This window comes from Helicoverpa zea, chromosome 3 (genome assembly GCF_022581195.2).
Source record: "Helicoverpa zea isolate HzStark_Cry1AcR chromosome 3, ilHelZeax1.1, whole genome shotgun sequence".
Classification (NCBI taxonomy): Eukaryota; Metazoa; Arthropoda; class Insecta; order Lepidoptera; family Noctuidae; genus Helicoverpa; species Helicoverpa zea.
In genome coordinates this window covers 11084246-11108905 of record NC_061454.1, presented here as the reverse complement: position 1 = coordinate 11108905, position 24660 = coordinate 11084246, and the positions used below count along the sequence as shown (strand labels likewise).

Below are 24660 nucleotides of genomic sequence, written 5' to 3'. Positions count from 1 at the left end.
TTAATAATTCGGTAATCATCTATACCTATGCCAATTTCAATACTACACCACCTAAAACACCTTACTTACTACCTATAGTTCATTTCCACAAAATCCTTAAAAACTGAACAAATGTACCATTCGTAACCCAGGATCCTCCGAAGTGGCTCTGGCAACCTGAATGGCGGCGCTCGCCTGTACCGCGTGCGCGGGCGCCGGCCGGTGCTGGTGCAGCTGGAGCCGGTCTCGTGGGCGCAGCTCGCCACCGACGGCGTGTTCGTGCTCGACACCTCGTCGCTACTCGTGCTGTGGCTCGGCCGCACCGCTAACCTTGTGGAAAAAATATTTGGCGCCAAGGTTTGTTGTGTTCAGTGGCTGATTTACAGTAGCGCAGAACAACCTAAAACCCTAATTTACTTGTGGCGTAACTTAATCTATATACTTCCCTATTTAATTACCCACTTATGTACTCTCCCTTCGTGCTCTCTTAAGTAACTATCTACTCGCCTCTATATACTCCTTCACGTAGGTACTTGTATTTAATAATTATGAATGTAATATGTTATGGTTATGGATTCAACAACCTTTATTGAGGGCCCTGATCCTGGTTGTGTTACGGATGAGAGGCTTGTATCAGCATCCGTAGATGAGAGGCTTGTATGAACGCGGATAGGATACCCATAATATTTTCAAGGTTTATCTACTTGTTAAAAATTATAATACTTGAGCAATCGAGAAATAAATCAAAGCAACAATGCATGAAAATCCTGGCTCAAATAATAAACCGGCTCACTGCAGATCGCATACCGGATGGCTCGCGGTGCGGACAAGGGCATGATGGCGCGTCGCATCGCGATCGCTCACGACGGCTACGAGCAGACGCTGCCGGCCAGCGACCGCGCGCTGCTGGACGCGCTGCTCGAGCTGCGAGCGCGAGCACTGCGCCCCGCCGCGCCGCCCGCCGACCCGCCCCGCCCCGCGCGCCTCTACCGCGCCACGCCGCCGCCGCGCCCCGCGCCCCTCGCCGTGCCCGCGCAGAGACCTGCAGCCAGGCTCGAGGAGATAAAGCGAGCACCCCTGTTCAGAGAAGACCTGGCTGATGACGTGAGTTCCCTCCTCCCATAAAGATTATAGAACATTGCCCTCTTGCACAGGAAACGATCGACGTACAATGTTTATCATCAACGTACAATGACTTCGGAAAATCCAGCAACCACAATTTTTATTAGTTTTAGAAACGGTTGACTGGGTCCAAGACGTAATTTAAATATAAAATACTTTACTGAATGATTTCAGGGCGTCTACATAGTAGACAGTGGCAGCCGAGGAGTATGGGCGTGGGTGGGCCCGTCAGCGACTGGTGCCGCAGCTCGGGGCGCCCTGGCGGCTGCGCGAGGGCTGGCGCGAGCGCGTCGCATGATAGTGCCGGTGTCGGCCGCTCCGGCTGGCCGGGAGCCGCTGGAGTTCGCGGCGTTGTTCCACAACTGGCGCTGGTGCGACGCCCGACGTGACGGTAGACTGCGCGCCGCACGCTCCGCTACAACCAGGCTGGATGCCGTCAGTCTAGCTACTAATGCATGGCTCGCAGCCGAGGTACATCTTTGGTGCAATTGAATATTTCTCTTTTTATCTAGGTAACAAAACGCCATGCTAAATAATGAGGTTAATCCTTCACTAGGTCACATACTGTAGTTAGCGTGTTTATAAAAGTATTAATGGATGTCTGTGTGTTCAGGCGCAGCTGCCGGACGACGGTTCGGGCGCGCTGCGCGTGTGGCGCGTGCGGCGGCGCGGCGCGGACGCGGAGGACGTCAACAAGGAGGCGCTGGCCGAGGTGGAGCGCCCACAAGCCGCGGTCTTCTACGACAGAGACTGCTACATTGTGCTCTACACGTACCACGCGCCCACCGGAGACCAGACCCTGCTCTACTACTGGATGGTGAACCGATATTAGCCAAATCATTCTATATCAGATAATATAACATAAAATTAACGATCACTTAACTTGATATCAATATTACAGGGTGGCTCTTCGCCCAATGATCTGAGGAACTTGGGCGCGAAAGAAGCCAAAGACCTCTACACCAAGCTGGGGCGTTCTCCAGTACAGGTGTGAACCAATGATTCTCTAGCTTATAAACCAACTAGCTTTCCGCCCGCGGCTTCGCCCGCGTGGAATTCGGTTATATTGCGATATAAATCACAACTATAAGAAAACTTCTCATTCCCACGGAAAAATCTAAGAAGCGCGATGTAACGCTGGATACGATGAGCTACAGGTTAAAGCGCGAGATATCATTGCACTTCTTACGTATCTTAAAAAAAACAACGTCACCACGTTTTAAAAAGCTATCATTCCACTTCTTACGTATTTAAAAACACATCGTTACCACGTTTTAAAAACACCCAGCGCCATCTATCGCATACCTCAAGAACTAAATAACTTAACTAATACTTATACCAATTAGTAATTCGTTGAATTATAGTTATTTCAGGATAAGTAGATGTAAAAAAAACAGTTAAGACGATAAAACAAATTGTACGTCATCCCTCGGGAATTCCTCATTTTCGAGGATTCATTATCGTATCATTTAGCTTCTAAATTTATATGTTCATATTCGTTTGCAATATATAAGTAGATGTAAAAAAAAACAGTTTAGACGATTAAACAAATTGTACATCATCCCTCGGGAATTCCTCATTTTCGGGGATTCATTATCGTATCATTTAGCTTCTAAATTTACATGTTTATATTCGTTTGCAATATATTACCTTGTTTTAAACGACACACAGCGCCATCTACAATCCATCCATCAAGCAAACAATATTTTTGTTTTCCCTCGGGAATATCTATTTTTTTCGGGATAAAAAGTACCCTATTATTTAATCCGGACTTCTAACTTTACGTCTGCAAAATTTCAAAGCAATCGGTTCAGTAGTTACGGCGTGAAAGTGGAACAAACAAACAAACAAACAAACAAACTCACTTTCCGATTTATAATATTAGTAAGGATGTTGAAAATAAACCAATAGTATTTATCAAAACTTATTTTTAGGCATGGGTGTACCAAGGGAAAGAACCTGCGCATTTCCTTCAGATCTTCAAGGGTCGTATGATCACTTATGTGGGCAGTGCCACAGATTATGACCGTATGTATCAGTAGAATTTAAAACAGACATTTCTTCATTTCTAATTTAATCATCAAATGAAATAAAATGACATATGACTGATTGATATTGTCCTCAGCAACTGGTCGCCGCTTGCTAGCTCCGGCTCGAGTACTCATCCGCGTGTCGGGGCAATACGCACGCGAGGCCCGGGGCGCCGAGGTGCGGGAGGGCGCCAGCGCGGAGGGCGCCGGGCCGGGCGCCTGCTACGTGCTGCGAGACGCCGCAAGAGTGTGGGTGTGGTGCGGCGCCAGCGCCACGGGCGACGAGAGGGAGGTCGCCAAGAATATGGCCGCCTCTGAACATACTCTTGTTATGCAAGGTAAACTTAAGATATTAGGTAAATAATATAGGTACCTAAGTACCTACATATGGTTGTTATAAATTATTTACATTTCCATATAAATCTGCAAAGGTAAAGAGAAGCCGGACTTCTGGACTGCGCTAGGCAACCGCCGTCACCTGCTAGTCCCGTCCCCTCTGAAGGAGGTGCAACGCCCTCTGCCGCCGCGTCTCTTCTACGTGTCTCTTGGGGTGCCTGCCCAGTATTCATGTAAGTTATGGAAGTTGTTAGCTATACGTTCCTAATTTTTTGCATTTATAACTTCCTCTTATACCCACACACACCACATAATACACCACATTGGTTCACCATCAAAACTGAATTCTCAGAAAGAAGACTACCTATACTAGATTCTTTACTATACCCCTAGCACAGAGGTTCCCAAACTCTTTTGACTCGTGGACCCAGGGCTTGACCACTTTGGGAATCACTGCTCTAGCATATACATAAAGTGAACGATCCCTCTCACTTATCTATATTTATTCAATGTCCCCAGTTGAAGAGATAGTATCGTTCAGTCAGTACGACCTAGCGCCGGAGATGGTGGGCGTGGTGGACGCGCACGACGCCGTGTTCGTGTGGCTCGGCCAGCACTGCTGCCCGCGAGCTAAGGACGACCCTCGGGCCATAGCGCTCGCCTATCTCGCGCAAGGTAACATACGAGCATTTGTACTATACTCTATACTTCTACATTATTATAATAAAGAGGATTTCTATTTGTTGATTCCTTAAACGAAACCACGCCAAAACTTCTGAACGGATTTAAAGAAACATTTTAGTGTCGGTTCCCCGAGTAACATAGGCTATATTTTGTCCAGATATGGGACGAAGTTCCACTGGGATGCGAGTGAAACCGCGGGGAAACAGCTAGATATTTTAACATTTCATTCAAACCGATTAACAATATATTTCGATCTTTAGACCCCGCAGCAAGAGATGCCGGAACACCTATCTTAGCACTGAGCCAGGGACGTGAACCACCGCATTTCACGGGTTTCTTCCCTCATTGGAAGCAATCCATGTGGAAGGTATATATTTTTACTACTAGCTGTTTATGTTATACTTATTATTTCACAAAAAGAAACTATAGTGAGGCGTCCACCATTAATTTCACAGGGTCACAAAACGTTCAGTGCAATCATCAGTGCTTTAGAAGGCAAGGCAATCGTTCAAAGCGGCAACAGTGCACTGCAGAGTGGCAACAGTGCCAACCGCTTTGACCAGTATGAAAAATATCCTTTGGCAGTCCTGAAGGGGCCTAAAGAACATCTTCCACCGGACGTCGATCCCCTCACTAAAGAGGTAAATAAAAACTCCCATGCTAGACACATTTTATAAATGCACTAGGTAACAAGGCTAAGAATCTAATGAAAATTAATAGCCGTAACTAACTGTTTTTTATATCCATAAAATGCCCGCACATTCTCTGATTGATGATTGCCCAAATCACCCAACCATTGCAAGAGACTGGCAGAAATGTTAATACACGCACTAATAATAGTGCGTGTGCCTATCAAAAATTCTATCGAGAAATCTTGATTGAGGAAACCGCTTCTCTCAACGGGCACTATGTCTTATATTTGTTTCGGAAAATCACAGCAATTACAGTTACTCTCTCTCGACTATATTGTATTGATTAATATTTTGTGATATTATGATTCCAGTTGTACCTGACTCACGACGACTTCGTGTCGACATTCAGCATGCCCTACAGTGAGTTCCGTTCGTTGCCCGGGTGGAAGCAAAAGGATCTCAAGAAAACAGTCGGCTTATTCTAAATAAGACTACAGAAGTCTTAGATATAATGTTCTCATACGAGGCATCTGTAATTCTCTATCACAACTCTGTCGAATGTTGCCGTTAATTTTTGGCAATGGCAATCAATTGCGTGGGAGTTGCGAACTCGTTATAACTGCCTCGCGTGGGAACAAGCTATTAGATCGATTAAGTGTTTTAAATATATGGATTTATTACACAGTAAAAAGAAAACTTATATTTAGCAATAGATTCAACTTTAACTATAGATTGTTTTAAAATACTTGCTATAAGACCAAAAAAATATGATATAAAAAGTTAACAAGTGGTAAAGATTGCACTTACATGTTATTAAAATATCACTTATTCGTTTGCTCATCATCATCCATCATCATCCATCGTTTGCTATTTAACTATAAATTTATAGAAATAGTGTTGCGACTGCATAGCATTTTAGTAGGTATTTTGTAACTCATATTTGTTGTCACATGCATAACTATATTATAGATTAATATTGATTATTATGAATGAATAAAACTGATTTTGTTAAAATATTATTAGTTTATTTAAGAAATAAAACAATACATTTTAAAATGTTATTTTTATTTTAAAAATAGTACTTATTACCTATTGGGCATTAATTACCTTAAAATTAATAATCTTTACAATTTACAAGTGTTTCAAAATCCATAAAATATCGGTTGAATTGAAAGCGTATTTACAGTATAATAATGACAGGTATGACAATATATAAGCCTACATGATATGGGGTGAGCCGTAGCTAAGGCACGTCGTGTTGTGGCCAGCCGCCCGGACGCCGGCGGCTCGCTCCTACTTACAGCGATTATTCAAACCATATTCCAAATATTATATCCAATATCATAATAATAGTTTATAAAACATATGATGGATTATACGAAATGTCCTCTATCAGCAAAAAGCTATTTGAAAAAAAAAAAAAAACTTTACAAAATAATGAAAAGCTAGTTAGGAACTTACAATTTTAGTAGATAAATAAAACATTACAATAAATGATTTAATTCGATAATAAATAATTTACATAATGATTTTACATTATATCAGTTATTGTTATTAAGACAATTTGGGAGTATTTCTATAACCACATCGGTTTATAAGGCTGCGGTTGTCGAGAAAAATACTCCCGAAAAATGTCATCTAGAATAGTAAAATCAGGTTATCAGAATTATGCATAGTAAATAACAATATTATTATTATTATATGGAATTAATATTAATGACGAGACATGGAACGAAAAACGAAGGCTTAGAATCCAAAATAAACAGCTCTTTTTTGTCATTTTTTACTTCTTTGGTAATAATAAAACCGAACACATGAAATATAAAATACATCTCATGCAATAATATGGAATGAAGTGCACGAACAATACAATGCATAAGCTGCCATAATAAAAATAAAATGCATCTCAAAAATAAGCGTAACCACTACGACAAAATTGCAATTTTTTATTATTAAGTACGTAAAATTTTAAATTCGCATGTCAACATGAATGAAGAGATTGTTCCAAACTTACATCTAAAAGAAAAACAAAGCAATAACTGGATATGCGACAGAACAGAGAACTTGAGTCAATATAAAACTAAAGAAAACAAAACTCAACATAGTTTTCGTTGCAGGAATGTAAACAATGTGTAGAGCAATATTAAACAGGGTATTTCATAATATTTAACAAGAACTAATAGTAACAACAATGCGTCGGAGGCCTGTTTCCTTCTAGCACCACGAGTGTTCACAGTCCAGTCAAACTGTACGTACAGGGCGTGAGCTGGTCTCACACAGGCGCTACGCTAATTCCCAAGAATATATTACATACAACCTTTATTATTTATAGTATAAATATAATTATTATAATGAAAACATGTCTTTTTTGTCCCCTGTAAAAGACGTTAATCTTAAACGAGCCCTTGCGGAGACCAGCTACTATTTGGCTGAACTACAAACATAGACACGATTATTTATCACAGCTATCCAAAGCCTTCACACATTATTATCGGTCGCCTCTCCCTCTACGTCGCTAATGTATGCAGATGCAGAAACTCGAGATTGCCTAGCCCATTTATATTCGTAAAAAGTTAGTGTTTTTAAATGTTTCTTGTCAAAATGAAAGTAATTCTCAGCACTCACGGAATGGACGCATGAGCACAAATGCGAGTAAAGGGTTCGCGAAACATGTTACATAATTTAATACAGCAAAAGTTAAACATTCAAATATGTATAGTTGTGAACAGTTTCAACTACCTTTGTACTTTATACTCACAACTAAACGAGATTTATTGTACACGAGATTATACAAGGCCTATATAAAATTGGTGTTTCCAAATTTGTTATACATTACATACATTAAACATCTAATAATAAAGATATATTAGGCCTAATGATGTATTGTAAAAGATACAAAAGTTAAATAGAAGGCTTTCACACAAGAGCCGTCTTGGGGTTTCAACAAATGAGAAAGTTTGGCACTCTCAATAAGTCGTACCATAACGAGAATTAAGACACGGTGAATTATTGCTTCGAAATTACATTTCTCACCTCACATTGCAAAAGAAATCTTAGTGCAATTCGTGACACAAGTTTACAGAAAAATGTGTAACAAATTTTGTAGTGTTAATTGATTTATCTAATTATTTAATAAGCTCAGCAGCTCACTACTACATAGTCTAGAATAAATTGATCTTGTGATTCAAGGAAGCCCGTTCAGAGTCTTACTTAATTAAGTAACGTCGCGGATTTTTGAAGAACTAGGTATTTCACTTGAGCAAATATAATTATGAGACGATTCACTAAAAACAAAAACACCTATGGCACGGTTTCTTCGTTAATTGCAACACTTACGCGTTGTGAAATGTCTTACTTGTGTACTTAGTCTAATATACAGGGTCCCTGAATCATTTAGTATAATTTTCTATATTTCAATTAATATGATATATGTTTAACTAAATTCTTCTAACCATACATAAAAAAATGGTAAGTCAATTCCTGCAAGGCTCAATTCCCGTATTTCTATCTAAAAGTGCAACCGCAGCGTATATAATGTTCGCTTGTTGTGACAAAGCCACTCACTACTGTTCTCTTTTACAACAGGATAACGCAAAAGGCCCGGCGCGTAAGTGGCGCAGTGCAGCGACATCACTGTCAAACTATTTTCGACATTGTTCACATTAAAATAATACCAAAAATAAAATTGACACAACTATTCACGTGGTGCATTATGGCGCTCTTCATGGCCCAGTTTTGGTAACTGATTTTAAACATTATTTAATGGAAACAATGTCAATAATATTATGATAGTGTAAAATCTCTGCGCTATATGTGCGACGGCCGTCATAATTCTAAATTCTCAGACGGATCCAATAACAGGTTCTCGAGCGATATTCATTCAACAATAGTATATGATATACAACATACTGAGGGATAAACATTATGTGCTGTTAAAAATAAAAACGTAACAAAATACATTATAATAAAAATGCTCTACTGGTTCAATAAATTGTACAAAAATATTATTGAAAAATAGCCAGTTTCATCTATGTCCCTTTAAATCAATGAATTGACTACAGGCCGTTGACAATGTTACGAACAATAGTGTAAATTAGTTTATGTATTCCATTATTTCATGATAAAAAGCTTCACAAGCTTGTAACACCTCCTAGTTCCCACATGGTTGTCGTACGCAACGTAAAGCCGCATCCGAAACCGTAATATAAGTATACAAAACATAATAATATCAACACGCTTACTGATATTCACTTGACTCACTTGTAATGAGCCAAGAAAATATTAGTGTTGTTCTATACAACACACTCGCTTGAGCTGATGCCATATAAACTGTGAACAACTTGCAAGTGCTGCACGAGATAGCACCATTGCATCCGTCTCTGAGATTTCGCCATGACAATCAGCTTCTAAAATAATATTAAGAAAAACTACTTGGTGTTGGTAAATTTTGATAAGTACAAAATAGTTATATTTTCAATATCTATCACAGCAGTCATGCCGAAATCTTATAAAAATTTGGACAAAAATACTTAAACTTATTTAAGACTAGTTAATTTACAATTGTTATTGAATTTTGGATATAAAATATCTGAAAGATTCAAATAGCAAATATTGTCAAATGCCAGATCAAATGCTAGCGATCGAGCCACGCGTCGCGTCGCTTACACTTCATGTCTTAACAATACTCGATGAATGATTTACTATAAGATATCCAGAATACTTATTTAAAAGTATCTCGATTGATAGAACGATATAATGATTTCAATTAGTTTCCAAAATAAACAGATTATATTCTAGATCCCATAGAATAAAATGTTTGAAAAAAGTGTTAGTAAAAAAACCAACGCGCGATGAACAAAGCGACTCACGACTATAACCTTTAAAATCAAGAAACGCGTAATAAGAAAGTATATGTAGCTCGGGGTGTCCGCGCTGGCGTGTATGTGTCAAGTACCGTAGAGGGGAGCTCACTGCCGCGGCAGCGACGCGTTGGCCGGCAACGTCGAGCTGCGCTGTGACGCGTTCATGTACGCCGACTTCAGGTTGGAGCGCATCGAGTCCCTGTGGGCACGAGGTAGACTTGTACTACAGACGAACAATCGGCGCAATACAATATTTCAATAGTTAGTAGTAGGTGGCATCACAAAGACTTAGGCCCTGAATGGCAGCGGCCAGCAGCGATTTCAGGCAGGCACTTTCAGTGTGAAATAATTTTCCACCTTAACTCCATTCTTAAAAGACCAGTATCGCTTAAAATGCTTGACAAGGCCGCCGCTGGCGCCTGGCGCTGGCAGATGCATCAAGAAGAAACGCGAGGCGCGCGGCCGCTCGCGGCGTCGCTGCCATTCCGGTGTGACTCGGGCCTTATAGATGCACGGCGCAGGGGCGTCTTAACCTATGGTGCAGGGTTTGCGAGGCGACCCGGGGGCCGCGGTCTCGGACACGCCACCCAGCGGCGCTGCAGTAGTACAGAGTGTTACACGCACCTGGGCGAGAGCTTGGTGTGGTCGTGGTGCGGGTGGTGCGCGGCGCGGTAGCCGTAGCGCTGCACGCGGCGGGCGAGGCGCGCCACCCAGCGGCGCTGCAGTAGTACAGAGTGTTACACGCACCTGGGCGAGAGCTTGGTGTGGTCGTGGTGCGGGTGGTGCGCGGCGCGGTAGCCGTAGCGCTGCACGCGGCGGGCGAGGCGCGCCACCCAGCGGCGCTGCAGTAGTACAGAGTGTTACACGCACCTGGGCGAGAGCTTGGTGTGGTCGTGGTGCGGGTGGTGCGCGGCGCGGTAGCCGTAGCGCTGCACGCGGCGGGCGAGGCGCGCCACCCAGCGGCGCTGGTCGGGCGCGCCGGGCGCCAGCAGCAGCAGCTCGCGCGCGCGGTCCGCGTGCAGCTTGCACGCCGCCACGCCCTCGCCCTCCGACACGTGCTCCGCGTGGATCTTCATGCGGCACCCTGCACGACATCATCACTCATCACAACCCTTCTAGCAATCAAACCCTATTTACCCTAAAGCCTGGCAAATTTCAGCGTAACAATCCTAAAGACGACGTGGCATGACCGGGGACGACAGCGACGATAGTGTCGTCATTTTGAAGCGTACGTAACATACACAGGTCAAAAATTCATTGGTCCACGAGAGCTCTAGAGCGTCGACTAGAGAGACGCGCCGATAAGGGTACGTTTTGAATTCTTGCTGCCGACCGCTCATGCCGCGACTGCAAGAAGTCGGCCGCAGCTGCACTACATGAAACTGTTTTGGATCGAAGAGGCAACAGCACGTGCACATGATTCAGAACGTACCTTAACGATACTTCGATCTAAGCGATCTAGGTATGTGTATGTCGTCCCCGTAAAGCGAAAAGTCACGAAGATCAATGTCATCTTGAGACATTGATAAAATCTTCGTGACTCATTGATAACTAATTTTCAACTTCGATAAAAAAAAAAACATTCAATACTCCTAACTTTTTCTCTGCTTTACACATGATGTTGTAAATTACGAAAACGAAAAATGACTCCTGTGACCAAACCACTGAATGGATTAGGTTATTTTTTTACAATTCGCCTTAGAATATCATAAAGTATATGCGATAGGATTTAATGTAATTGTGAACGACACACCCTGTATATGTTTAATTATGAAAGTTAAGGTATTGTTATTTTATTCTCCATATTTTAGATTTTTTCGTCCATATTTTAGATTATCTAATACTTATCTATCCGGGTCCTAGTTATGTATTACTATAGTAGGTATCTACAAACGGATTAATCGGATTTACGTAAGTACCGAAGAAAAACTTTTTTACAAAAAAATTAAACAGACTTCCAAAAACACTAAAAAGCAAAAAAAAACAGACTAATTTTAGGTGCATCGGCCTAGAAGTCCTAAATAAAGAAAAGCACAATATAGTTCAAAGATCAGAACGAGAATGTCATTTTTAGCTCCTGATTATAAGATGAATGAAGATGATTTGTAGCAAATTTACCTGAAAATTAGGAGGAATAATTTTAAGATGAAAATTAGGAGTTTTCCAAAAATGAACACATGCAATACTCACGTCGGCACTCGTAGGCCTGCGGCGGGCGGAACATGTGCCACAGCGGGCGCGTGCACACCTCGCAGGCGGTGGGGATGTGGTACGTGATGCTCACCAGGTCGTGCCCCTTGTGCTGCACCGTGTTGCCTGCGAATACGGACTTACATTACTTTACTATAAAATAATATCACCCGTCGACACATTCAAAGCACCAGTGATGCTAACAATGCCTAAATATCCAGTCCGATTCTTCCATCTCTCTATCTATATATACCCTATTCACGGACCCATGAGCCAAAAGGTTAACAAACCATAAAAAGGGTTTTTTATAAATCAGTATTGAAGTAGCGAACATATTTTGTAAAAATAACTACGCAAGTAATACACTGACAACATTAGAAATGATATTTTAGAACGATGTCTGTAGAACTTAAGTAGTCCTTTCAGACTTATTTGAAATCAATTTTCTTAATTTTAATTAAATATGTATTAAATCTTTTACATGGAAAATAACCTAAAAGACTCGACTGTCAAACATAGAACTACAACCTCAACATAGAAAACATGTAATACCCGCCATCTTGAAAAAGTGTCATTCTTTGTTTACATTTTGGCTCACAATTCGGTGAATAAGGTATAATATTATAAAGAGGTAATCTTCGGAAGTAAGTGGCTAAGTTTGTATGTAGGGGGCAATCTTCGGAACCGCTGGTCGGATTTCCAAAATTCTTTCACTGATAGATAGCTACAATGTTCCTGAGTGCCATATAGGCCATATTTTATCCCGATACGGGCAGTAGCTCCTACGGGACGCGGGTGGAACCGCGGACAACCGGCTGGTCACGAATAAAGAAGACATTAAAGAACACTAAGTTCCTATCAGAATTTCTCAGTTCGTGTTAAATCAATGCTAATAAGTTTAATAACGAATAAAGCGCAGTTTAGTTGGCATTGAACCTTCTTCGTGAACAAGTGCACCACATGCGTGATTTAACTGGAGTAGCCCATGTTGTGTGCTTCCCCTTACACCTCATAATGGTGTGTTGTGTAAGCACAGATGTACAGGTATTGTGCTGAAGTGCAATAAACTAGGCTTGTTGTCTGCACTAACTTCACGTCACTCGCAGCGACAGCAAACCCTATAAGAAACCCGCAGCGCTGCGCTCTCCGGTGACAGGCACCTCTTACATCGTCCGAGTTTCATACTAGAGTGAAATAATCGTTTTAGATCTATTTTTTTTATAAAGGTTATTTTTTGTTGCCATATTTTTTTCTTGGTTCTAAAAAACCAGCTTACTGTAGTCCAACTTCTACTACACGCCATAATATGAAAGAAGCGGGAGAAATATTCACGGCACAAAAGCGCATCATGCCATTTTTTCGACCCGGCGTTGCTTTTCCAGACTAAATTATACCTATATCGTTTTACACCAAACAGTTTCTGCTTAGTTTAGACTCCAGTTACTGTAGTCAGTAGTAGTTTGTACCAAATTTTTGCTAACCGATCTTTGGTCATTTGGTATGTAATTTGTGGCAATGAATAAATCGCATTGTTTTTAAGGAACATATCAGACCAGTATGGTCGCCGCCCTCGGCAGGCAGGTCGGCGAGGTCGCCGGGCCGCCTGGCCTCGCCCTCGCCGGCGTACAGCAGCTGGAAGATGCGCGGGATGTCCTTCGCGTCCGCGCGGATCACGTCGCCTTGCGTCACTGAACGCACGTGGAACACTTTGCTGTAATCATAGGAAAAGTTTTCTATAAGGAAGCGATATTTTTAAAGTATTTTTTGAGATGTAAGAAGTACTTCAATGACACTTCTCCCTTTATGTAGAGAAAGCGAAAACCATCCATATTTTCAAAGTATTTTTTGGGATATAAAAAATATTTCAATGACGCTACCCCCTTTGTGCGAAAACCATCTGTGTTCGTTCTGTGACCCTTTGTATTTTAGGGGCGTGATAACATTTAAAAACATTAAGAAGACACTAGAGACCCATTTTTTGCATAAAATAAGGTCAAATTCAATATGTGTTTTAGTGTGCTTTAGTCAAAATGATGTTTTATTTTTATGGACCAAAAAAAAAACACTAACCTCAGATCCAAAATCATGACAGGATCCGTAGTATTCTGCTTGTCGTTCTCGGTGTTATAGAATATGATCTTCTTGGAGGACACGACAACGTATTGTTTCTTCCATCCGTGTCGGCGAATGTTCTGCTTGAAGGGCACGGAGAGCCAGCCCTCGAGGGTCTGTTCCGTCTCGCCGTCTTCTGCATCAGCTGATGATTGTGAAGCAGTCTCGCTTGTTAGAGCCGCCAGTTTCTCTTTCAGCTGTTCGATTTCCACGTCTTTGCTGTCAACCTAGAAATTGGTGATTGTTTATTTATCAGGTTGTGTTTGGTAAAGTTCTCGAGTTTTGAATTAGGAATCCTATGTGGTCAGATGCACTTGAACATTTTTCTTTTTAACTCCTCAAAGGGATTCTCACTATGCTCATGCATAATGAGAAAAAAATAATATTAGAACTCATTGTTTAGTCTGTCACTTGGAAAAGACGTTTTTATAACAGACTTACACACAAGTATACAAAACTGTCTTGTGTCAGATTCTTCAATGTACATTGGGCGAACTGTAAGAATAGTGTACCTCCATGGCGAGTCGCAGCCTCGTGGACTGTTCATCCAACAGCTGCTGCTGACAGTCCTGCAGGTCGCGCTGCAGCTTGGAGATGTGCTGGTCGAACTTCTCCTTCTCGCGAGTCAGTTCCTGCTGCAGCTTGCGGTAGTCCTTGTCCTTGCGCACCGACATCTTGCTCTTGTTCTTCGTCGTCGCGGGGTTCATGTCTTTTCTGTAAGTTTAGAATTTATTTGTGTAGATCATATTACCATTTGGGTCAAAATGTTTCAGAAATTTATTTTCCGACTTAAAATTACATTAATGAGTGCTAACTTATAGACCACCCCCTTATTAAAATAACGCTTCCCAGATTGCATGACTCATTTATTCATTTAGAGTCACTCATACACCCCTTACTCTCTAAAACCTATTGGTATCTAAAAATATCTATTTTCTCAAGACAATTTCGAACAATTCCGAAACCATAGCAGTATACTGGGATATAGTGGCATGTTAAATATACCATCGACGATGAAGAGTGAAGACTAACACATATAATTAAACAAATTATGTGTATACCTGTTCATGATCTCAGCAAGTTTGTTGACAGCTTGCTGCTTCAGCATGATCTCGGAGTTAAGCTTCTTGTTGAGCCGGTCCACTTCCTCCTGCAAGCGCTGCAGTGACGCCACGCGCTCGGCCAGAGCAGTACCACTGCGGCGGAGCTCGTCCACCTCCTGTCAATAACAGTCGTGTAATACTACTAAGCTTAACGACTATTTATTAACAAATGAATTAAAAAGTGATATAAGGAAGAACAGAAGACTATTGCTTTTAGAAGTCACGTCACAAGAAAGTTGAATAATATTGATAAAGAACGTCTATATGAAAAGTTTCAGTTAAGTTTTAGTTCAACTGTATGACGACCTCGAAGGTGCAATGGTCACCATGCCGGGATTCGATTCCCGGTTCGGTCGACATTTGTGTGATGAGCATGCTTGTTGACCTTGGTCTGGGTGTTACATTATTTATTTATAAATAGGTATATATGTATCTATATGCAGTTTATCAGCTATGTTAGCATAACACAAGTTAATAAATAACTTAACATGGGGCTAACTGACCGTGTGAAAACGTGTTCCGAAATTATTAACTGTACATAGAAGTTTCGCTACATTACCTTCCTCTGCAGATCAATGGTAGCCCTGTTCTCGTGGTCCCGGTCCCGCAGCCCCTGCACGAGTGCGTCTCTCGCCGCCAGCTCGCTGCGATGCTGAGACAGCGCATCGCGCATCTCCAACTCTTTCATCGTCTTCTCCTTCTCTAGCTCGCCTACTGTCTCTTCTGCTATCGATCTGAAGTACAAAATATATTTTTTAACACGCTTATATTAGATAAAAGGTATCCGGAAGACGCTGGATGCAGGTCGCTTCCAACCGTTACCTGTGGAGTTCTAAGGGGGAGGAGGCCTATTTTCAGCAGTGGACGTCTTATGGCTGAGATGATGATATTAGCTTCACTTGTAACTATATGTTAAGAAAATCTTGGAATCTTAATTTGACCCACTTCCCGTTCTTCGATTAGAATGAAATTTTGCATACTGAGTTCTGATGAGAATACATGAGCTAAGAAACATCATTACAAATCCAATTAATCCAAAAAAAATGTGCTTGCTAAAAGTGTGTTTTTCAGTTTTTTAAACTTTTCATTTTTTATAAACAGATATCACAAAAGGTATATTAGAAAATAAATTGTAACAAAAAACAGTCGATAGAAGCGACCCTTAACAAAGGCACTTCATTTCTTTTCAACATTACTTTTGAAGGGATTTCGTAAATTATTCACTGTTACAACTAACTTAACGACACATTTTTTAACACTTGGCAGTACACTTAACAGTCGAGTAGTATGAAAAGATTGGAAGGTACATAATATTTTTTCTTATATTTACCCAGTCGCATTTGAATTTCGAACTGTTTTACGAATTATCTTAAACGAGAACATTACTTCTATACAAAAATCGTACGAGCAAGGTGTACTTCTGACCAAATCACTACGATTACTACTTCTGATCTATTGTTATCAATGAAGCATTAATTATCATGAAAGGAAAAAGACAATTGTGTGTAAGTGCGTGCACAAAGCTACTTCACAATCATGATAGTACACAGTTGATTGATCGTAACAAGGTGACACATCTGTATTTAGTATTGTTAGAATTTAACTTAAAATTCACTGTAGCAATACTTGACTTATTTTGACTCCTGCTCGCAGTCTCGGAGTACTGCTGGCTGTAATGACCTGGCGATGGCCTCGGAGTCGGCGCGCGCGATGGCGAGCTGCAGCTGGTGCAGCAGGCTGGAGCGTTCCTGCTCGGAGTCGCGTGTTCTCCTCCAGCATCAGGCGCATGCAGTAGCGCTGCCTACTGCTGGCTGTACTGACCTGGCGATGGCCTCGGAGTCGGCGCGCGCGATGGCGAGCTGCAGCTGGTGCAGCAGGCTGGAGCGCTCCTGCTCGGAGTCTCGCGCCGCCCGCGTGTTCTCCTCCAGCATCAGACGCATGTCGTTCGCCTGGCTCTTGTACACGAAGCAGTAGTGCTGTTCCGTCTCTAGCTGCTGGCGTAGCTCCTCGCTCTGATACAAACATAAAACGTCTATTTAACACTCTAGTTAACACAGCACCAACCCCCAAATAAGTATTCTTTATTCAACAGGGTTTAAGCTATCTCGTAAAAAGTACCGAAATTGTTCAAAATTTCAAACTCGAATCTCATCGTAAACAGTGCACACTAGAAGTATGCAAGGAGGTTAGAGTTCATTGCCAGTGTGTAAAATTACTTCTTTTAAATTAAAAGTGGCTTCTGCTTGCGATTTCCTCTGCGTAAAATTCGGCTATCGTCATAAAAATTTATATTTTAAGCATAATAAAAAGTATATATTCCGTGACAACTGTATGTCATATTTCATGTAAGAGTGTCTAATATATCGCTATGCCAAATTGCATCAAAATCCGTACAGTGATTAAGGCGCGAAATCGTAACAGCCTCATTCACAAGATTATAATATTGAATAATAACATAGTAAGGAAGTAAAGATTTAGTAACAGCTGCAAATGATTGCACTGTATGATAGAACATGATGACGTCATCTAAGGCACCGCCTCACCTAACGCCTTTACATCATAATATTTTTATTGACATTCGTAAGAACTATATTTTATGAAAGCTGCCGTATTCTATAGCAGACGACTTATAATTAATGTAGGTATAGAACACAGGGCGTTCTCTCTATAATTGATTACGCCATATGAGTCACATTTTTATTGTAAGTCTGACATAATCGTGCAGCAGAAGGGTCATAAAGCTCTTAGTTTAAATAATATCTGAGTTTTACCTTTACTTTTGACAATATGTTACACTTTTTAGCTAAGCCACCAAAATATTTACCCACTCACAAGTATTCATGATAAACGTATTTAAAAAACAGTGATAAACCATCACATATATCAATGCTTTCTTTTTTATTGCACATTTAGCAACACAGTATAATGTTAATTGGCTGCCAGTTCAGTTGAAGTATTTCAAGTTTGATATTTATAAGCGCCTACATAGTTTTCATATCATAAAGGATCTACATACAAAGTACGTATTTAGCTACAGCATTCACAAGAAGACATAATGTACAATTTATTGTCTAACGATACATGTCCCAGTTGAAGATGACCAGGAAATTAACACGACAATAACACATTCCTGTATATTAATGCGTGTCATCATCATAATGGAAGTGTTTTATAGGCATGTCTTCATTGCCAAGGCTCTGTCTGTTCAGCACTTTGTTCTACAAATTCATTAGTTCACACTGATTCAGCTCAGTCTCAACTTCGTGTTATTCGCATGGAGTTGTAAAATCATCATTTAACTCCTACGTGTATCGCCACAATTCTATTTAAACTTAGGTAATAGTGTCGCAGAAATTGTTTATATTTTAGATACACTCAAAATCCGACACACACCGTGGAATTCTGTTCTATTCTGAGAACAGTTATGCAACTCATTGAGCAAGCATTCTATCTAGATGCTTGGTTTACATTTTAATTCTAGGAAGCCCTTGGCCTTTAGATAAATATAGGCTTATATGGGTTTTCTTTTCCCTCTATAATATAAAATAAATGTGCAAATAGATTATCTACGTGCAGTATACATTGGTTACAAACATTTTTAAAATACAAAAGTTTTAATCTTTAGAGCCAATCTTAAATGTTGGTGTCATAAATATCAAGGTCAAGAAGAATACCTACTTTTCATACTCGGGTAATTCGTGCGACTAGCGGTATACGACTGCATATTCATATTCTATCTCGAAATACTATTGTAGCTACTCACTAACAATGTACATTTGGTTTTGTGAGCGTACTTTGAAATAGATAGGAGTGCTGTTACAATTTGATAAAGTATTAATGTTCTCAACGGTCACTCCGGTTGTTGTGAAATTAATTAATCTCCGCGACTTGTGAACTAATTTTACAACAATAGCGAGTCGAGTTCCTTACTGAGGAATGATTTATTTTCATCAGCACCACTATTAATATTTAATTGTCAACAATTACATTCCTTGAACTTTAATGAATAAATGTTCTATTAATTGGCAAATCACATCATAATCTATGAGTAAGGCATTCAACTCTAGAAAAACCACCGTCTACGTAATCATGTGTTTATTTATTTGGAGACGAGCGCACGCGCAGGTCTGTGTCGTATTATCGTATAAGGCAAAACCTGTGTGTGTGTGCATGTTTGCCGTCCACAATGACTCACTATGTTGTAATGCTGGAGGACAGTCTATTTCGGCGCGATGAGATTATGATTAATTCACAAGAAACACTCAAAGTTCGTTAAGTTCGGCAATCAATATATCCTTATTATTCATTGAATTAATAATTAAGAACTCAAAGGCATTCTTAGGTGCATTCAATAATATTTACTTAATAACCACGGTGTAAAAAACCTACAGTCATCAAATATTTCCTAAATATTAGCAAACATGGTCCTGACTGATATAATTTATTTTCCTTAAATGAAACAAACAGACTTCATACCTATTAAGAATTTGCTGCAAGGAATTTGTTGTTTTTATTAAGTGAAACGATTTCATCAACAAGGGCAACCTAGTACTCATGCTACATAATCTATCAAGCCATATTATATACTAGGATGTTAGACTATATTATATCACAGAGAAAGTCAACTTTTTGGAAGTATGTAATTTCATTCAAAACAATGTAACCATAAATTAAAATGAATGAGTGCAATGACTTACCCTCGCGCAGTGCATGTCGCGCTCCGCAGAGGCAGCGGCGAGTTTCTCGGAGGCGTCGTGCAGCGCCGCCCTGACGGCGAGCAGGTCGCGGGCGCGCGCGTCCCGCTCGGCCGCCGCCGCGCGCGCCGCCGCCTCGGCCGCCGCCACCTCGCCGCCCGCCGCCAGCCGAGCCGCGCGCTCCTGTTCCAGCGAAGCCGCTAACCCCATCGCCTGATACATTCAATCACATTACGATGCCAACCTTTTAAAATATTCTAAGAAAAGTCACCAAGTATCGAATCAATCAAAGCTCAAGTAACATCAGTGGTGAGTAAATTGTTATACAATAGTGACCTTCTCAGTTTCCTGTCGATGTTCTCCCTCTAGCTTCTGCAGGCGCTGCTGCATCTGCCGGTAGTCGACGCTGAGCATGGACATCTGGCGATCTTTCTCCTGGCACACGGACTCGGAGCGCTGCCTCGCCGTCTTCTCCTCGTTCAGTTTGGATTGAAGAGCTGTTGTACCATATTGCGACCAATACATAAATAATTGATTTAAAAAAAATGGTTTGGCAAGAGAAGATATTTGACATCGAATTTCGAATGAAACTTTCAGCTAAATAATAACTCTGTCCAGCCTAAAACGAAAGGAATATGTATTTTGTACAACCCGTGCCGATAAAGAATGGGATTATAAATCGCGACAGCTGTATTCAACTCTCGCTCATGTGCTATAGTGTATGAGCGAGAGGTAAATACAGCTGTCGCGATTTCTAATCCCATTCTTTATCGGCACGGGTAGTAGTAAAATTTTGATAGTAGTAGATAGCAATTAGGAAGGTATTCTGTTAGGGCTGAATTTGGAAGATGTAGTGACACAAGGGAAATATTTAGGTACTAGAAACTGAGGCTACGCTGGACCTACAAGTATCAAAGGAGGTATATTAGCAAACTGAACAATACCTTTAAATATCATTTCCAATGTTCCTGAGGCATGCAAAAAGTGAAGGTATGAAATATATTTTCGGGAGCTTACACATTTTAGCTCAATTGAACATGAGAGGATTGTAGCATAGGCTAGTGGCAAAAAATTAAAATGTTGGAATACTAACACTCACCCTTGACAAGCTCCAAGTTGGCTTCTTGTTTAGAGAGCAACTGCGAGCGCTGCGTGTCCTGGTGCGCGCGCAGCTCCTGCTGGTACATGTGCTGGGCGGCGCGCAGCTCGTGCGCCAGCGACGCGCATTCCTTTTCCAGCGACGACACGCGTTCTGAAAGCTGCCTGTTATCCGCCATGATTTGATTAAGCCTGCCCGAAGATCGTTCGAGATCAGCATGAGCTGCGTTCAATCTGCTAGTGGCTTCTGTGACAGCTGCGTCTGAACGCTGTTTAGCTGCCTTTACAGCAGCAAGTTCCTCCGATAGAGTACTCCGTTCCCTCTCCAGGCTGTCTCGCTGAGCTCGCAAACTCGCCACTGTGCCATCATTAACAGCAGCGGCTGCGGCCTGCGCAGCTGTCAGCTCGGCCGCTTGTTTCCTCGACTTGGCAGCGGACTCAGATTCTTGCTTTAATTTTTCACGCAACTCTGTCAATTGCATTTCCAGAGCATTTATTTTGTCGTTGTATGTTTGTAGATTGTTTATTTCTTTCGCTCGTTTGCTTTGCTCCTCATCAAGCCGCCGCTTTGCTTCGTTGAAATTAAATTCCGCTTTTCTTCTTGTCTCTGCTTCAATGTCAGCTTTCCTTTGTATCTCTTTCAGATCGTGTCGTAATAAAGCTAATTCTTTATCTGTATCAGCAATAATTTTTTTATTTCTAGATTCCCTCTGAGACAATTCTTCTAACTGAGCACATAAACTTACTTGGGTGTCCTCCAATTTTCGTCTACCATCTCTTTCTCGTTCAAGTAATTTCTCTAGCTGCAATATAGCTTCAGATCCAACATTATTAATATGATTATTAGAAATAGTGTCTACTACATCTGCTGCCTTTAGTCCTCTGGAGCATAACTGATAATCACCATTGTATGTAAAGCCAACAAATGGCAAATGATTACCTACAAAAGCTTTGGGCACAGGAAAAGATTCATCCAAGGCATCAGACTTTTCCATATCATCAAAATTCCTTGTATCATCATCACTAGATAATTCAGGCACAACTGGTGGTACAGAATCTCTCAAATTTTCAAAACTCCACTGGTCATTGATAAAGAATGGATGTTGCTTGATTTCATTAACACTATTTTTACCTAATCTTTTTATTCGGTCTGTTAGAAGACCTCTGATCAGGGATTTGGCATCCTTTGAGATTTCAACATCATCGGGAAACTGTAGTGAATTCCGATGGTCCATGATTTTACCATATGTACCGACCAAACTGTCTGCATAAAATGGAGGATCACCAATTAACATTTCATACAAAAATATTCCCACAGCCCACCAGTCACATTCCCGACCATACACCCCCTCACCATTCTGTGACTGTAAAACTTCAGGTGAGATATAATCAGGAGTGCCAACAGCATTATTCGCCCTCACAAGTCCATCAGGTCCCATTCTCATACAGGTACCAAAATCAGCTAGTTTTAGATGGCCATATTTGTCGATTAGCATATTATCTGGTTTTACATCTCGGTGTACAAAACCCATACCATGAATTACGTCTAATGCTAGGACAATTTCCATTGTATAGAATTTTGCCCATTTTTCAGGTATGTCATAGTTTGACATAAGGCTTACAAGGTCACCGCCAGGCATATAGTCCATGACCATGTAAAGATACTTGTGATCTTGAAAAGCAAAATGAAGTTTTAATATCCACTCAGAGTTAGCATGTGCCATTATGTGCCGTTCTTCCCAAAAGAATGTGGAATCAGATCTTTTGATCATTTCAACCTTACTGAGTAACTTCATAGCATACACTTGACGTGTAGACTTGTGTCTGACTAGTTGCACTTCACCAAATGCCCCACGGCCAATCACTTTTATCAAATCAAAATCTGCTGCTTTCATACGCAGGTCTACTATGTCTGAAGCAAAAGTCTCATCTATAACAAAAGAAAACAAAGCATTAAATTAATACATAGGAAACAAAAGGATTGGAAGGAGGAAAGAAAAAAGGATTATACACATGTCAAACATTGTATGTCACAAGTTGATATTCATCTAATCTCAAATGTTGCCTACCCAGCCTACTCTAGTACTGCAATCTACCAAGGTAATTATACAAATTGATCATTTGATTATACTATGCAAGTTAATGTAAACAGACAATTGTTATGGTTCAAAGGTTTATTAAATTAAAGGCTGATTCTTTTTACCAGCATCATCAAAAAATGACTAACTTAATGACCATTTAGAATATATAAGGAGACTGCATGTATTTAAAATCTTTAATCAAATGTCTACCTAAAACATTATTAAGTCCATTTGGATGATGTTTGGGTACCACAATGTTTTACTAAGAGTGTAATGGAGAATTAACTATGGTTGTATATAACAGAAACCTGAATCAAGAAGTAAACCTGAATATGTACCAAGTAAATTAGAGTAACATACAAGTATAACTGTTATCAATCCTTAATTGATTACGACATGTAAAACATTCAAAACAAACATTATATCAATTAAAGTCTCTTGCATTTGAAATTACATTAATTACATGTGTGATATATATAAATAACATTAGATAAGAATTCTTAGTTGATATTTGACAGCATTCAGCAGAATCATATACTGCAAAGTTTCAATAAAACATAATACATTATATAGCTAGATACTGTACAAAAATATTGAGTATTTTGTTTAGGTAAGAAAACCTCTTCAACATTATCTACAATTAAATATATCTATAACAAGTAACTTATAGTAACACACTGGGTGATAAGTCATTCACAAAACCATACAATGCTCAACAAAACAGAACTTGTATATGAAGTAATGACATCATTCTTTATTAAAATTTATTTTTTGCTTAGTATTATGTAAATGTAAAAGGTGTTTCCATAATTCGAGAAACTCAAGTAAACTATTGGAAAAAATAGAGCAGTGACACATGTATCCAATAAGGGTGTCAGCATAGACAGAAGCTCCTATGAAAGCACCAACTAAAACACTGAATTAGTTAAATGCTGAGTATAAATGTAGAGTTATTTCTGGTTTCTAAATATATTCAACATAATACAAATTGAATAAAGTTTGAGAGAATAAAGATCCATTTTGCTAACTTCTGAACTGATCCTGTATTGATAGGATCCTGTTTGATTTAGGTTTGATTATTTAATGAATTTATGTAAGCATATTAATAATAGTAGTGCAAACTGTTTATCTTTACTTACATCTACTTGTATATGCTTCAACGTTCTTCATGCGACGGATAGCCGGGTGGTCGCAGTCGGAGACGAGCGCCGTCACGGTGTCCAGCAAGCAGTCCACGTTGCCGGTGGAGCGAGGGTCACACAACCGCTCCTCCAGGGCGCGCAGCCGCCGCAAACGTTCTTCGTCCTTCAGCGATTCCATGCTGGATCCTATTTCTGACGTCCTCTGCCACTAAGGCTAAACGCCACCGCACATTCTCCCGATGACTGCTCCGTGTAAGAACACCACTCTCATCACGACACATCAACAACTGGATACTGATTTGTTATTCTTGTACTCTAGTTCAGTCGATAACCTACCATTCAAAGGATAACTTATGTTTCATTATCGAAAAATTCAGTTGCTACAACTCAGAATGACAGCAGATAAAGGTGGTGGTTGGTTCTCACAACAAAGCATATGCACGTTTGCAAACACAACACGATGATTATTTACATTTATAAACATCCACTGACTTTGAACGAATTATGGACACTAAATTAATGTAACGATTGGCACAAATATGGAAAAATTAAGTAAAATTACGAATTATTCGACCGCTTGATTGATGAACGATGG

At 40.4% G+C, this 24660-nt stretch overlaps 2 protein-coding genes across 5 annotated transcripts in view; one reads left to right on the top strand and one right to left on the bottom strand.

Annotated features, from left to right (window-relative positions):
* Window positions 1-5839, top strand: part of LOC124646365 (villin-like protein quail) — a 16792-nt gene extending 10953 nt beyond the window's left edge. The window contains exons 5-17 of one of the 2 annotated variants that reach the window (XR_006986326.1): window positions 132-336; window positions 778-1083; window positions 1276-1572; window positions 1715-1918; window positions 2003-2089; window positions 3036-3129; window positions 3227-3469; window positions 3563-3700; window positions 3987-4142; window positions 4412-4518; window positions 4607-4792; window positions 5155-5612; window positions 5644-5839. Coding sequence is in view for 1 of the 2 variants with exons in the window: in XM_047186497.1 (XP_047042453.1) it covers window positions 132-336; window positions 778-1083; window positions 1276-1572; window positions 1715-1918; window positions 2003-2089; window positions 3036-3129; window positions 3227-3469; window positions 3563-3700; window positions 3987-4142; window positions 4412-4518; window positions 4607-4792; window positions 5155-5268 (2137 nt within the window). In the remaining variant the exon portion in view is untranslated. The other variant, XM_047186497.1, reaches the window with a different exon arrangement.
* Window positions 39-24660, bottom strand: LOC124646364 (rho-associated protein kinase 2). Of its 3 annotated transcripts, XR_006986325.1 has the most exons (14): window positions 24063-24660; window positions 20838-22772; window positions 20081-20241; window positions 19748-19957; window positions 16872-17062; window positions 15610-15784; window positions 15009-15166; window positions 14460-14661; window positions 13906-14174; window positions 13389-13546; window positions 11836-11961; window positions 10516-10729; window positions 8945-9844; window positions 39-51 (listed from the first exon to the last, which is right to left on the bottom strand). XR_006986325.1 is itself a non-coding variant. In XM_047186494.1 (13 exons), exons 1-13 carry the CDS (start codon window positions 24241-24243, stop codon window positions 9751-9753), a joined length of 4074 nt encoding a protein of 1357 aa, XP_047042450.1. In that variant the 5' UTR covers window positions 24244-24660; the 3' UTR covers window positions 5832-9750. The 3 variants fall into 3 exon arrangements, 2 of the variants coding, with proteins under 2 accessions (XP_047042450.1, XP_047042451.1); XM_047186494.1 differs by lacking the exon at window positions 39-51 and having other exon boundaries at window positions 5832-9844; XM_047186495.1 differs by lacking the exon at window positions 39-51 and having other exon boundaries at window positions 5832-9844; window positions 20844-22772.

Coding starts and splice junctions, on each gene's coding strand:
- LOC124646364 (XM_047186494.1), bottom strand. CDS start 24,243: ATGGAATCGCTGAAGGACGAAGAACGTTTGCGGCGGCTGCGCGCCCTG. Junction 14,662..15,008: donor CTTGCTGAGATCATGAACAG/GTATACACATAA, acceptor CTAAACTTACAG/AAAAGACATGAACCCCGCGA. Junction 10,730..11,835: donor GCAGGCCTACGAGTGCCGAC/GTGAGTATTGCA, acceptor GATGTCGTGCAG/GGTGCCGCATGAAGATCCAC.